The sequence below is a fragment of the Vulpes lagopus genome, chromosome 4 (genome assembly GCF_018345385.1).
Source record: "Vulpes lagopus strain Blue_001 chromosome 4, ASM1834538v1, whole genome shotgun sequence".
Lineage (NCBI taxonomy): Eukaryota > Metazoa > Chordata > Mammalia > Carnivora > Canidae > Vulpes > Vulpes lagopus.
The window spans coordinates 93,767,921-93,782,139 of record NC_054827.1 but is presented as its reverse complement, the minus strand read 5'-3'; the positions used below and the strand labels follow the sequence as shown (position 1 = coordinate 93,782,139).

Sequence of the window (14,219 nt, the reverse complement as noted above, 5' to 3'; positions counted from 1 at the left end):
CGGAGGCATTGGCTGCAGTGGCTGGCAGCATTAAGGGTGGTGGGAGGCATTCATCTCAGGTATGTTTGCCTTCATGTGAACACACCCCTGTTATTGCATGCCCTGCCTGGAGGCCACATGAACCTGCTTATGTACCACGGCCCCTGTTTCAAGCACTGAGATGCAGAAGCAGAAGTTTCTGCAGGAAAAGTAGACAGCTTCCTGGAGGTACTCCTATTTACCTGTTCCCCTACCTCCTTTTTGAACATTTCTAAGATTTCCCAGGGGTTGAATTTTGGAAAGCACAACCAAACAGCATAGAAATAGCCGAGGCCTCCCCAGGAAGGGGCTCTCACTCTCATCTGTACAAGGCCGGTACCACAGGCACCGTGCAACCTGGCTTCACCTGACACAAAATGGGTGAGGTGTCCAAAAGAACAGAGTGTGTTCTACCTTCTGCACCTGCAAGGTGTGTCTTCGGCTGCCTCTTGGCCACAGGAGGCCCAGCCATAGCAGTCAGGAGGCTTGGCTGTTAGCAGAGAAAGAGACTCCAGGGCCCCAGAGAGTCTCCATGGCAGAGAAGAAAGTGTAACAAAGATGGAATGGGCCCTATCATGGGGATGGGTTGGCCCCAAAAGGTACCCTGGTCAGCACCACTCTTTGTCAGCGCTGCCAAACCTTGGAGCTGGCAGGAAGCTCACGGATTTTGAGTGCATGTGTCCTCTACATACAGGCTCCCCGAGCCTACCCATTGGCTTTGTCCTGGGTGCCTAGTTAGAGGGAAAGGAAGAGGAAGTAGGCCTAATTTGATTGGAACAAGTGAAAAAGTAGCATGGTAGATGTTTGGGGGTAAAGAGTTGCCATGCTAATGGGATTCTACAGTTTGGAATTGTTTCATATAGTTCTTTGAAAAGGTATAAATGGGGTTTTTGCCTCTATTTGCATTCCAAAGAGATGGTCTTTCAAAAAAAAAACATTATATGATATTGGTACCTTCAACTCAAAAGTAAAACAAATGAGAGAGGGGGTGAAGGGATCAGCAAAATGGGTGAAGGAGAGTGGAAGATATGGACTTCCTGTTATGGAATGAGTGAGTCATGGGGATACAAGGCACAGCATAAGGAATACAGTCAGTGACAGTATAATAGGGATGTATTGGGACAGATGGTAGCTACACTTGTGGCGAACACAGCATAATGCATACGCTTGTTGAATCAGTATGTCGGACACCCAAAACTAGTGTCACATTGTGTGTCAACTACACTCAAATAACAGAATGAAAAGAACAGCAATTAAAGCATTATAAGTAGGAGTGTAATATCAAACCCTACTGCCAAGAAATAGAATGGCATTTCCCTCTTCTCAGATGTTGAGGAGAGGCAAAATTGCATCATTATAAAGATCCAGTCCTTGCTATTAAATATATCTCAGCCTCCTGCTCTTTGCTGCTATTTCTTTCTGCTGTGCTAGAGTCTGCTTGGCCGCTGTCCTCTGCTCTGACCGGCCTTGGAACAATGGAGAATGCATGGCCTGCTGCTGTAAGGGGGCAGATTTTGCCCCATATGATTTTAATGGTTCCCTTTGCCTAGTCTAACATCTGGCATGCTGAGAAGAGGCATGTAGGGACACATCCGCAGCTGGCCATGCTGTGCTCTGGGCTCTGATTCCAATAGCACGCATCAGAGCTGTTATCTGTCTCCAGCAGAGCAACCCCAAGTAGATGACTCCTACCAGATCTGCTTTAGGGAGGCCTCAAGCCTTTTCTCTCCACGGTTCTACCCAGCTCCCCAGCCACACCATCTACTCATTGCAGTTCAGCAAAAGAACGCTTGTCCTCAGATCAGCTTAACTCTGCCTCTACTTCTCAAAGCAGCCTTTGCATCTCCCCAGAGAGCAGGCACAGAGATGAACGGTACAGAACAGGGAATATGGTCAGTGATATTGTAATAATGTTATATGGTGACCAATGGTCGCTACACTCATGATGGTGAGTGCTGAAGGAGGTACAGAATTGTTGAATCAATATGTTGTACACCTAAAACCAATATAACATTGTATGTTAACTATACTTCGATGAAAACAACAAATTCTAGCACTGGAGACTTTCCAGCTGACAGCCACTGACACACTTTCTGACCAGAACCCCTCTCAGCTCCTTACCAGTTCACCATCAGGGCGGCATCATTCTCAGCAATGAACGGAAGGTCCCCGCTGGCCTCCCACACTGCCAGGCAGATCCAGAGAAGGCACAGGAGCATTGCCATGGGAATGCCCCAATCTCCCTGGTGGGCGGCAGGAGGGAGGGGCTGCCAGGACCGGTTCCCTCCTCAGGCTGCTGTCCCTCAGCTTCCACCTGGCCTCTGGCAGGGAGCATGGAGCAGGGGTGATCACCCCTAGCTTCTTCCAGCCTTCCCTGGCTGAGAAATGGGAAGAAAAACTCTCCACCTGCAATAGGGTTCTGTGATGTACTGAGTTATATCTGGAGAGGCTAAATCCTGAAATCCTGATGGCAGTAGCAGCAAGGGGGTGGACAGAAAGTGGCACAGATTGGGACCAGGGATTAGGAAAATACACAAATCTGATTTTCCTCAGGAAAAACATCCACCAGCAAAAGCTCTTCAGACGCCGGGGCTCAAAAGACTTACTTATAAAATGACAGTTAAGGAATCCATACATCCTCCATTCTATCCTTCACTCCAACAATACAGTTTTCCAAGGGGAAGATGGAGAGAAGGACACCTCTGGTCCAGAAGCAGGAATAACAGGCAGGACTCTAGGACAGGTTGTTGTCCTGAATTAATTTGCTTATTTGCAGGCGAATACACAATCATGACGGCTCACTTCCATCTGAAGAGGAAGATTGGGTACTTTGTCATCCAGACCTACCTTCCCTGCATAATGACCGTGATCTTATCACAGGTGTCCTTTTGGCTGAACAGAGAATCAGTCCCTGCCAGGACAGTGTTTGGTGAGTGTCCTCCAGCCAGACCTGCTCTGGTGTTTTGAGACTGCTTCTAACAACCCCCAAACAGCAATAGCCTCTAAACTCTTCCTTAGTGCCTACTGTCTGTTCTGTGACCTGGAAAACAAATAGACCGATTAGTTAAAAATTCAATGTTAAGGATTAGGATTTAGGATGGCTCTTTAACAAGGGTTTAGGAAATGGTGCATGGTCTATTTGATCATTGTTTCTGTTTTGAAAAGCCTTTGCTGGTAGCCTTTTTTTGAGATATGAAATTACCAGCAATCTGTCTTATGTGAGATTTGCTACGGTATTTTCACACTTCTCCTAAAGTACTAACTTGTATGTTATCAGGCGGTTTTCTTTGAAATGTGAGTGCCACTTTAAAATGAACTCTCTACAGGCAGCCTAGGTGGCTCAGTGGTTTAGGCCACCTTCAGCCCAGGGTGTGATCCTGGAGAACTGGGATCGAGTCCCATGTCAGGCTCCCTGCATGGAGCCTGCTTCTCCCTCTGTCTCTGCCTCTCTTTCTGTGTCTCTCATGAATAAATAAATAGAATCTTTAAAATAAATAAATAAAACACAATAAAATAAAATGAACTCTTGAGGGGCATTCAATACATCATACGTGTTATGGTAATAAGAAATTACATATCTATATGTCATATATACCATATTTATGATGGGGCATATGATATGAATATATGGATATTTTCATATATGCATAATGCATATATTTTATGCACATATACACATATACATGTATATATACTTATATATGATAAGAATCCAGAACATCACTTGACATCCCCAAGACGTAAATTGGGTTTAGCAAGATCTAGTTCAGAAGGTACCTCGGCATAGCAGATAGTTGAGCATTTAACTCTTACCTTGAAGCTCTGCTTCCTTACATTTGAACAGCGATACTCAAGATGGTTTTGCAAGTCAGTTGTGGTAATGGATGCTCACGTATTTCCCAATTGTAAGGTACACCCCCTGCCTCAGCTCTTACTATTACAAAGAAGGAAACCAAGACTTACATTTCATGTTAACCCTTCCATAGTCTGTAGGGAACCAGAGAGCCCAGGGAGTTTCTAAGTGAGTGGCCCAGGAGTATTCCTGTCAGATCATCTCTCTACTTCCATCTACATGGCCAGTTTCAAGAGCCATACTTCTCCAGCTCTTTAGTAGGTGGGCAGGGAAAAAAAATTAGTTTGGAGAATGCTGTATATTAGTGTCTGTTTCTTCCTGGAGATTTTTAATGCACATTAAGATGTTAAACGACCCAAGAAGTTGCAAGGAGCCTGTTTAAGGTCATGCACAGAACATTTTTCCCCAGCACAATATGAAGTACATTTCTAAGAAAAATCAAAGATGCCTACTGATTTCCTAGGGCTCCATAATGAAGTATCATGCCCTGAGTGGCTTAAATAATGGAAATTAATTGTCTCAGTTCTGGAGGCTACAAAGTCCAAAATCAAGAGGCCAACAAAATGGTTTCTTCTGAGGGGAGGGTCTGTTTTAGGCCTCTCTTCTAGCTTCCTGTAGTTCCTTGGCTTGTGGCAGATAATTCCAGTCTTCACACACTTTTTTCCCTGTGTGCACATCTGGGGCACCAGTCATATTGGATCCACCCTAACAGCCTCATTTTAACTTGATTACTTCTATAAAGGCTGCATTTGCAAATAAGGTTACATTCTGAAGTTCTGAGGTTTAGGACCTCAACATATGAATTTGTGAGAGATACAAAATCAACTTATAACAGGTATATTGCACCCATACCCCATGCACATAGGTGTACCCTCATGCAGACAAAACTGTGGTGAGGAGGAAGGCACAGAGCATGTGGAAGCTATAAGGGCTGTAAAGGGCCCAAAATGGGTTCACATTTGCCAGCTAGTGAAATGGGGTACATTGCTAAGTATGTTTAAATCTTTAAGCTCTTCGCCTATGAATGGGGATAATGACACCCATCCAGAATGTGGCTTAGATCAGTCTGGCACTTATTGGAGACTAGATAGATGGCTCATAATCTGCCAGTCCTGAATGTCCCCCTCCAACTGTCTGTCCTTGCTGCATGGTCACTGCAAAGCTCCCACAGAAGCCAAGGCAGACAGACACAGACATCTCGCACAATCGCTTTGAGGAAAGAGTGATCTCTCTTGGATCGAGTGAAGTGCTGAGACCCAGATTCAGACACAGAACTGGTATTGCACCTGGGTTCTTGGTTCCTGGAAGTCTGCAAATTGTGTTAATCCATGTAAAAGCAAGTCTGTCTCTTCAGTTTGTCTCAATCCCAGTACTCACAGGGTGCATAGCACATTTTGTGAAACACTTCACTAGATGCTGTGTGAATGTCATTACCTGTTCACAATTGGGTATTGCCACATTGCCACAGAGAAATACCACCTATTCAACCCATCTTGGTGGACACAAGCTATCTGCTGGTCTTGGTTCAGGACAGTGGGGACACAAGTATGTGTCTATATCAGACCTGGTCCTTACCCTCCTCAGTTTATATTCCAGAGGAAGGAGCCAAGTAATAAGATAAATAAAATAAGAAATATTATAAATGCTATGAGTGTGTTAAGTGTTACTAAAATAGAAAGGGAGGCTTTTTCTAGGGATAAAAATAACCAGTTCCTTTCCTGTCTTCATCTGTCATGGTCAAGGTGTTCTACTGGGGTCTCGGTGTCAGTACTGATTCCTGTTTCCATTCCCCTTGCCTGACCCCTGTCACTAACAACCACAGGGGTGACCACAGTGCTGACCATGACGACTCTCAGCATCAGTGCTCGGAACTCTCTGCCCAAAGTGGCTTATGCGACAGCCATGGACTGGTTCATAGCTGTGTGCTACGCTTTTGTGTTCTCCGCGCTGATCGAGTTTGCCACCGTCAACTATTTCACAAAGAGAGGCTGGGCGTGGGATGGCAAAAAAGCCTCAGAAGCAGCCAAGGTCAAGGTACTGACTGCATTTTCCCCTTTCCTCCAAAGAAAATGTGCCTGACATAAAATATCAAATATAAGACAGGTGTTTCTCCTCTCTATGTTGCACCCCCCCCCCCATGAAAAAATGGCCCCTTCCATATGTTCAAGTCTTATTGCAGCAGGTCCTGAATTGTTTTGAATCATCTGCATTGATCAAGCAAAAGGTCTGATGTCATGTGAATGGCTTGGGCTTGTTTAGACTTAGGACTGTTATTTTTGCTAAAGTGTCTCCTGTCTGTTCAATGACTACTTGTCCAGTTTTGAATTATACATTCTTTTGCTCATTGCTTTGTCACCTAACCATGCAGTAGATCTTCTGCAGAGTGGCTTTAAGGACGTGAGGAGAGCATGTGACCTACTGGAAGCAGCAAAACATACCTAGTTCCACTGAGGAGATGATTTGGTTCACTTAAAAGATGCACATTAATTATCAAAAGCATTACTCTGTTCAAAGCAATTAAACATTGGGTATTTAGAAGGTGATTGGTGCCTGAATCTAAGGAATACTTGAAGAAAAAAAGATTACACAGAATTCTAAGCTGAACCATGTCCTTGGGGAGATGAGAATAACCTATGTGGAACAAAAAAGGAACAGCACGTGATAAACTGTTAATTATACCATGCATTAAACAAATAGGCAAAGCTTTTGCTCTGAGAGAAGAGCAGGCCAAAGTTATCAGGGTAGAAATAAAAATTTGTCCTTGAAAATCAAAAATCTGTCCATGAGAAGTCAGTATGAAGAGAGCCCTGGCAAGGATCATAGAAGACTGAAATTGTATGGCCTGACCTCCCAACCAGGGCCACAAACCAGGAACAGCAACTCAGGATGCTCTTTTTGTTGAGGACAGTCAGCTGTGTCTCATTGATGGCCTCATGCTTGCTTTTTGCATTTAACACAGCTATTTCCTTTCCTGGGAAAAGTCAGAAGTTCTGAGTTAACTTGATCTATCTAATTCTTCCTACTTCCAAGCACCAAGAGTACCCTCCCATGCCAGAGTTTCAGTCATAGAAAACTCATTTCCAAGTCCAGCTTCCCTAGTTGGAGGAAGACCTGGGAGGGATCCATGCTGGGCCTTCCTAAGAGAGAAGGGAGAAGAGGGAGGGCCTTGACAAGTAGCAGCCTCAGGAGTGGGTGTTTTGGAGGTTGGGGATGGAGTGGGGGAATAGTGGTGAGCTGACCATAGAGGATGATTGGTGGTGACCAGGGAAAACACTTGTAAAGGCAGACTGGGGATTCTTGACCAAAGCATCTGCTCCTGATGGTAAAAACAAAAGGAGCCACAGAGGAGGTTTGTGAAGGGAAGAATATGAATGGAATTTGAAGAGAGGGTTTCCCAACACTCAGCTCTGTGTTGTCAGAAGTTAAGTGATTGCTAAGGGCCTGGGTCTTGGTGGCTATGTGACAGTGAACTGGAGATAGCCAAGTCGGGGTAGGAAAGCAACCTGTTACGGAATTGAGGCCTTCAGACTAATGTCTATGAGTATAGCAGGAAGGGATGATTGGAGAGCCCCAAAATGTTGTCATATAAGCTCACTATCTATGTCAGCCACCAATTTCACATTTGCCTCCACTGCTATTACCATTTGCTGTAGATCCAGACCTGAAGGGAGAAGGAGAGATGGGAGAGATGAAGCTAACATGGATTATCTAGTCCTAGATTCACGCTGTTCTTTTAGAATAAGCAGCACACTTCAGTGTCTTGTGGAACTTCAAAACTACATGTTGTTCTCCAGAAGACTGTGGTGCTGGGGGTCTTACCCCTTAAGCCTGGAAGGTGCTGTGCAGTTGAAGTGTCATAAATTCATAGTTTCTCCTGGCAGACCAGTGTGGGTACACACATGATCACTGGTATGTGGAAGAGCTGTAGTATTTCTGAAGAGTGGTCCAGGGGGTCCCTACTCTGGCGCTGGACTATTGTAGCCTACCTCACCGTGTCCCCAGGTGGTCACCATGCTCTTTGCATCTGGTTCCACATTTACTCTACCTCTCTTTTCACTTGCTTCCTCCTGCTCCTTGCTCCATGTGTTTCCTTTCTCCTTATTATCTTTTCCATATGTTTCTTTTAATTTAGTCTCTTGTTACTGAGGAGGGCACTTGATGGGATGAGCACTGGGTGTTATATGTGTTTTTTTATAAATTTATTTTTTATTGGTGTTCAATTTGCCAACATATAGAATAACACCCATCCCGTCAAGTGCCCACCCGTCCCGTGCTCATCCCGTCAAGTGCCCACCCGTCCCGTGCTCATCCCGTCAAGTGCCCACCTCAGTGCCCATCACCCAGTCACCCCCACCCCCCACCCACCTCCCCTTCCACCACGCCTAGTTCGTTTCCCAGAGTTAGGAGTCTTTCATGTTCTATCTCCCTTTCTGGTATTTCCCACTCATTTTTTCTCCTTTCTCCTTTATTCCCTTTCACTATTTTTTATATTCCCCAAATGAATGAGTTTTTCCAATTAAATTTTATTTAATGGCATGATATTAAAGGAACAGAATTTTTTTGCAACATTTTATTACGTACATTTGCAAACTGACAGGAATGTATAGAGAATTTTATAATGAAAATCTCTCTACTATGCACATTTTACTATGCACATGTCACTACTGTCTATTTGTCCATTATCTATCTATCCATGCATTCACTCATTCTCAATCCATCTTATATTCTTATACATTTCAAAGTAAATTTTAGAGGATAGTACATTTATGACTAAATATATTTATACATGTGCATTTATATATTATTTTTATATGAATTCATTTTTATTGGTGTTCAATTTGCCAACACACAGAACAACACCCAGTGCTCATCCCATCAAGCGCCCCCTTCAGTGCCCGTCTCCCCTTTCACCCCCCCTAGTTCGTTTCCCAGAGTTATGAGTCTCTCATGTTCTGTCTCCCTTTCTGATATTTCTCACTCATTTTTCTCCTTTCCCCTTTATTCCCTTTCACTATTTTTTATATTCCCCAAACGAATGAGACCATATAATGTTTGTCCTTCTCCGATTGACTTACTTCACTCAACATAATACCCTCCAGTTCCATCCATGCTGAAGCAAATGGTGGGTATTTGTCGTTTCTAATGGCTGAGTAATATTCCATTGTATACATAAACCACATCTTTATCCATTCATCTTTCGATGGACACCGAGGCTCCTCCCACTTTTTGGCTCTTGTGGACATTTATATATTATTAACAAGAGTTCAATATTTGTTTACAGTTTGATTCTTTCAAAGAAAAACTTGCATAGTGTAAAATACACAGATATTAAGGATACATTTGCTGAATTTTTATGAACATTTTCACCTATGTAACACAAAATCCCTATCAAGATAGAGAAAATTACTAGCTCTCCAGAAAGTTTACCATGCCACTTCCCAATCAACTAAGCCCTTTCCAATATCCACTTCAACAAAGACACCTGCTATTTTGATATCTTTCACCATAAATTATTTATCCTGTTCTAGAACTTCTTATTCAAGATTGGCCATGTGTGGTTGTAGGCTTAGAAGTCTGGAGAACTGTCCTCCCCCAGAGCTAAGCTGATGTTTCTCTGTCTCTCTTTTGAGAGATAAACCTTTAGAATCTTCAAAAATGAGTTGACAATTACCTGCAAATGGCATGCCCTTAAAATCTTATTATATTTTGCAGAAAAAGGAGCGGGAACTCATACTAAATAAGTCAACAAATGCTTATACTACTGGGAAGATGACCCACCCCCCCAACATCCCAAAGGAGCAGACCCCAGCAGTGACCTCAAATGCATCGTCAGCCTCAGTAAAGCCTTCTGAAGAGAAGACTTCTGAAAACAAAAAGACTTACAACAGCATCAGCAAGATTGACAAAATGTCCCGAATTGTATTCCCAGTCTTGTTTGGCACTTTCAACTTAGTTTACTGGGCAACATATTTGAATAGGGAACCGGTGATTAAAGGGGCTACCTCTCCAAAATAACCCACCAAACTCCCAAACTCCAAGAGAGCCATACTTCCAGCAGAATGGTACCAAGGAGAGGTTGAGCTCAGAGGAATTTTCCATATTCGGGCACTATCTTTCAGGAAATTTTTGCATGTTTAATAATATGTACAAATAATATTGTCTTGATGTTTCTATATATAATGTCGGATGTTTCAAAGATGTCACATTGATAAATAAAGCAAACAACTTTCTAGAAAAACAGGAGACAATGGCTCTGACACTCAGATACTCAGTATCTTACACTGATAGTTTACAAACAAGATAAGTATATTTTTAACTGTTCCAAGTGTTACCTAACAATGTTTTTTATACTTCAAATGTCATTTCATACAAATTTTCCCAGCAAATAAATATTTTAGGAAATGCTCCATGATTATTACTTGACCAACTCTCTTGCAAGAAACAAATCAGAAAGAGCACATTTTTCATTAAAAAGGAAACTGGACATTTAAGTACAAAACTAATTGCCTTTGATAATTCTTACTATTCTGAAATTAGAAAATATTGCATGATATTACACTAAGAAATAGATTAGGCAAATATTTATGCAGATAAATTTAATAACAGAAATATAAGGTATGATAGATTAACAGATAAAATATTTCCCCAAGGAAAAATTTAACTGCTTAAAAAATCTTTTTTTTCTTTTTTGAGGAAAAGAAACATTTCTCTCCCCACCCCACCCTACCCAACTGAATACTGATCAGAGAAAGAAAAGGAATTGTTAAAACAAAAAGTGATGTGATGACAGTCTTGGATTTTGGCATATGCATTCACTGGCTGAAACATTGACCACCTCTCGCTACAACCAGTGTGTAGTGCTTCAGTGGTGAGAAATTGTAATTGAGTTATTTTCCATTTTATTTCCTTGTACTTATTTCATGATTGACTTATTGCTCTGTTAGCTTTTGTATATGAACTTTAAATGTTCATTAAAAAATAAAAAATGAACTGATTTTATGGATAAATGTCATTTTTTAAAAAAAAAAAAATCATATTTTGGGGGGCTCATTTCCTAAAAATGACATAAAGAAAACCAATCATGAACTTGCTTGCAAAAAAACTCTTGGTTATTCATGTCTATTTCAATCTAATTCTCTAGAGTAGAGTAGTAAATAGGTAACTGGGTAAATAGGTAAAACCAGAAGTTCATTGGCATTACATATGTCACATCGGTCTCTATATGATAGGATCCTACCTGAGGATGTTCCCACAGTGGGTGCTTGTTATGAGCAAAGTAACTACTCAGTCCTTGCTCCTTCCCTTTGCTGTTTATGAACAGTGATAACAAAGTACTGCATTTGGACCGTCTATTTACAGGAATGACATATATAAAATGAATACTTCCTGCCTTCTCTGTGACTCAGAATTATAAAGGGGACTTATGATAGTTAGCAAACAGTATCAAGATTAGGCCTGACTAAATTGACTACATAATGATACATAATTCTTTAATACCAATTTATTTCACTGTGCTTGATAGACATGGCCATGGCCAGGGACATACACATAGACATATTCAACAACACCTTTCATCTTGAATAGCCATGTAAATGCCCCTAACATCCATTCATTGAGAACTCCAAGTATTAATCTTAAAAAGGGTTTTCATGGGATTCAAGGTCATCTACCATATTCAATTAGAGTATTATGAGAGATCATTTTGTTCTTCAAAGACGTAAGTGCCCATTTTTCACTATTTCTGCCTGGTTTCGGGATATCACACATAGAAAGGTAAAGGTCAACAAAAAGATGCTCTTAAATCCTCAAACAAGAAGCATTTCTCTATTATAAATGGGGTTATATTTGTAGAATAATGTGTGTGCTTTTCCTTACACCACAGCATAAACCTGCCATAACAGAAGGCAAACCTGGCTCAGGTTTTAAAAAAACCTGACATGAAGGTTAAAAAAAATGACATGAAGCTTCTATTTTATGGATTGTTTAGTTGTAGTCTTCCTATATAGTCTTTACAGTTTAGCATTGCATTGAGGCTTGGAGAAAAGCATACTATAAGTTAGGTCTAGATGGCTGTACATACAGACATCTTAAACGTCTAATGGAAAATGGTGTCTTCCATATCAAGTTGCAGTAATTTTCTTGACAAGTTCTAGCCTTTGTTATAGGGAGTCCTAGGAGCGCTGCTGGGTGAATCCCAATTTGAAGATACACCTATTGCATTTACATGCTGCTCAGTCTTAAAAATGATCTGATCATGTAAGCTTTCTGCTCTCTGATTTTGTATTGTAGATATTTCAGTGTTTTATTTTTAATGAAGATGTAATAAAGAATCACCTTGAGAAAAACGATAACAAGGCAAGATATAAAAAAAATTTGGAGATAATTATAACTCTGCTCTACTTTTAGAATGAGGGTATGTATTTAAATGTATCTCTTTTGACATTACCATAAATATAATATTTTAATAAGTCAGCAATTACTTCTGTATTTCTCAGGAATCTATGGATCTATCTTGGGCAGGCTTCGACTAAAGCTTGTATACAATAATTGGGCTCAAATGCTTCTAAAATAACTGTCAAAGTTAAAATGGTATAGCAACATCAAAAGATGAATGGATAAAGAAGATGTGGTTTATGTATACAATGGAATATTCCTCAGCCATTAGAAATGACAAATACCCACCATTTGCTTCAATGTGGATGGAACTGGAGGGTATTATGCTGAGTGAAATAAGTCAATCGTAGAAGGACAAACATTATATGGTCTCATTCATTTGGGGAATATAAAAAATAGTGAAAGGGAATAGAGGGGAAGGGAGAAGAAATGGGTGGGAAATATCAGAAAGGGAGACAGAACATGGAAGATTCCTAACTCTGGGGAAATGAACTAGGGGTGGTGGAAGGGGGGGGGTGACTGGGTGACAGGCACTGAGGGGGGCACTTGATTGGGTGAGCACTGGGTGTTATTCTGTATGTTGGCAAATTGAACACCAATAAAAAATAAATTTATTATTTAAAAATAAATAAAAAATAATAAAATGGTATAGCAAGCACTATCCCATCTCATTGAAGGTTGATAAAGAGGTTGTAAATCTTCTAACCTATTTGTATGTGAATGCCTTAGAAATAGTGTTCTATGTCTCCTATGGAACAAGGTATAGAAAATAAGTATGGTAAATGAGAAATCTGTTTTACAAATAAAGATATTGAAACCCAAAAAGATTAATCCATTGACTCAAATCATATCACATGTTAGAAGAAAATGCAGGCCTAGTTTTTAGTTCTCATAGTTCCTAACTCTGAGTTCACAATGCCACGTGACTGTTTCCAGATGGAAGTTGATTTAGAACAAAAATGTAATCTAAAATGAAAAATTTTGCTTTGTGCTCTGGTTGAATGATTATCTATTAAGAACACCTTAAAGGATATTTTTGGTTTGTTTTTGTTTTGGGCACTGAAAGCATGACTTTTCTAAATTTTTAAAATATTTTATTTATTTGACCAAGAGAAAGGGACAAGCAGGCTCCTCTCCAGGCAAGGAGCCCAATGTGGGCTTTATCCCAGAACACCCCGGGATCATGATCTGAGCTGAAGGTAGACACCCAAATGACTGAGCCACTCAGGTGCCCCCAAAAGCATGACCTTTACGTCTGTTATTTTTTTTATATAAAAATTATGTATTTCTGTGGTCTTAGAACCTCCTTTTGATAGAATAGATCTGTCAGTGCAGGACTCTCCTGCCCTCCCCCTGCCCCATCTAAAAGAGGAGAAACAGAGAGTGGGGGAAGTGGTAAGGAGGAAGTAGTAGGGAAGGAAGAAGCAGGGCGCAGGAATGGGTGGAGAAAGGAAGTGGGGGATGGGGAGAAGCACTTATTAACTGGAGCCAAGTATCTTGATATGATTGCTCCTGCCAGAGCACTGATGTAAATGATTATGGTTACTGCATTGGGCGGGGTCTTACCTCTAGGAGAAAACATAACTACAATGACATCAAGTCTTCAATCAACATTAACTTCCATTGTAAGAGCTGGTTTCAAATCAAAAAGAACTATTTTTTGAAAATTGGAAATGCCACAGTTCTCTCAGTGAAAACAGTGTTTTAAATATTTAAAAATTAGTCTTAATGTCTTTTTTACAAAACTAGCACATCTGGGACAATCAATGCCATGAGCAAACATGGTGAAAATTTGAATATGAATAACTCTGATCATTGCAATTACTTGCCAGGTTTGCAGTGATATAAAGTAATGGTTTTAAAATGTGCAAAAGGTTCATTTCATCAAAGATTTGCATGATTATCTGTTTGTCACTGTCATTTTCAATAGATTATCTCAATCCCAAACTCAGAT

The 14,219-nt window shown here is 40.9% G+C and overlaps 1 protein-coding gene across 2 annotated transcripts in view; it reads left to right on the top strand.

Moving 5' to 3' along the window:
• Window positions 1–10,436, top strand: part of GABRA5 (gamma-aminobutyric acid type A receptor subunit alpha5) — an 81,900-nt gene extending 71,464 nt beyond the window's left edge. For both annotated transcript variants that reach the window (XM_041752894.1, XM_041752893.1), the window contains 3 exons: window positions 2,795–2,947; window positions 5,694–5,905; window positions 9,584–10,436. In XM_041752894.1, the coding sequence (XP_041608828.1) occupies window positions 2,795–2,947; window positions 5,694–5,905; window positions 9,584–9,886 (668 nt within the window). In that variant the 3' untranslated portion in view covers window positions 9,887–10,436. The remainder of the gene's footprint in view (window positions 1–2,794; window positions 2,948–5,693; window positions 5,906–9,583) is intronic.
• Window positions 10,437–14,219: the final 3,783 nt, after the last annotated feature.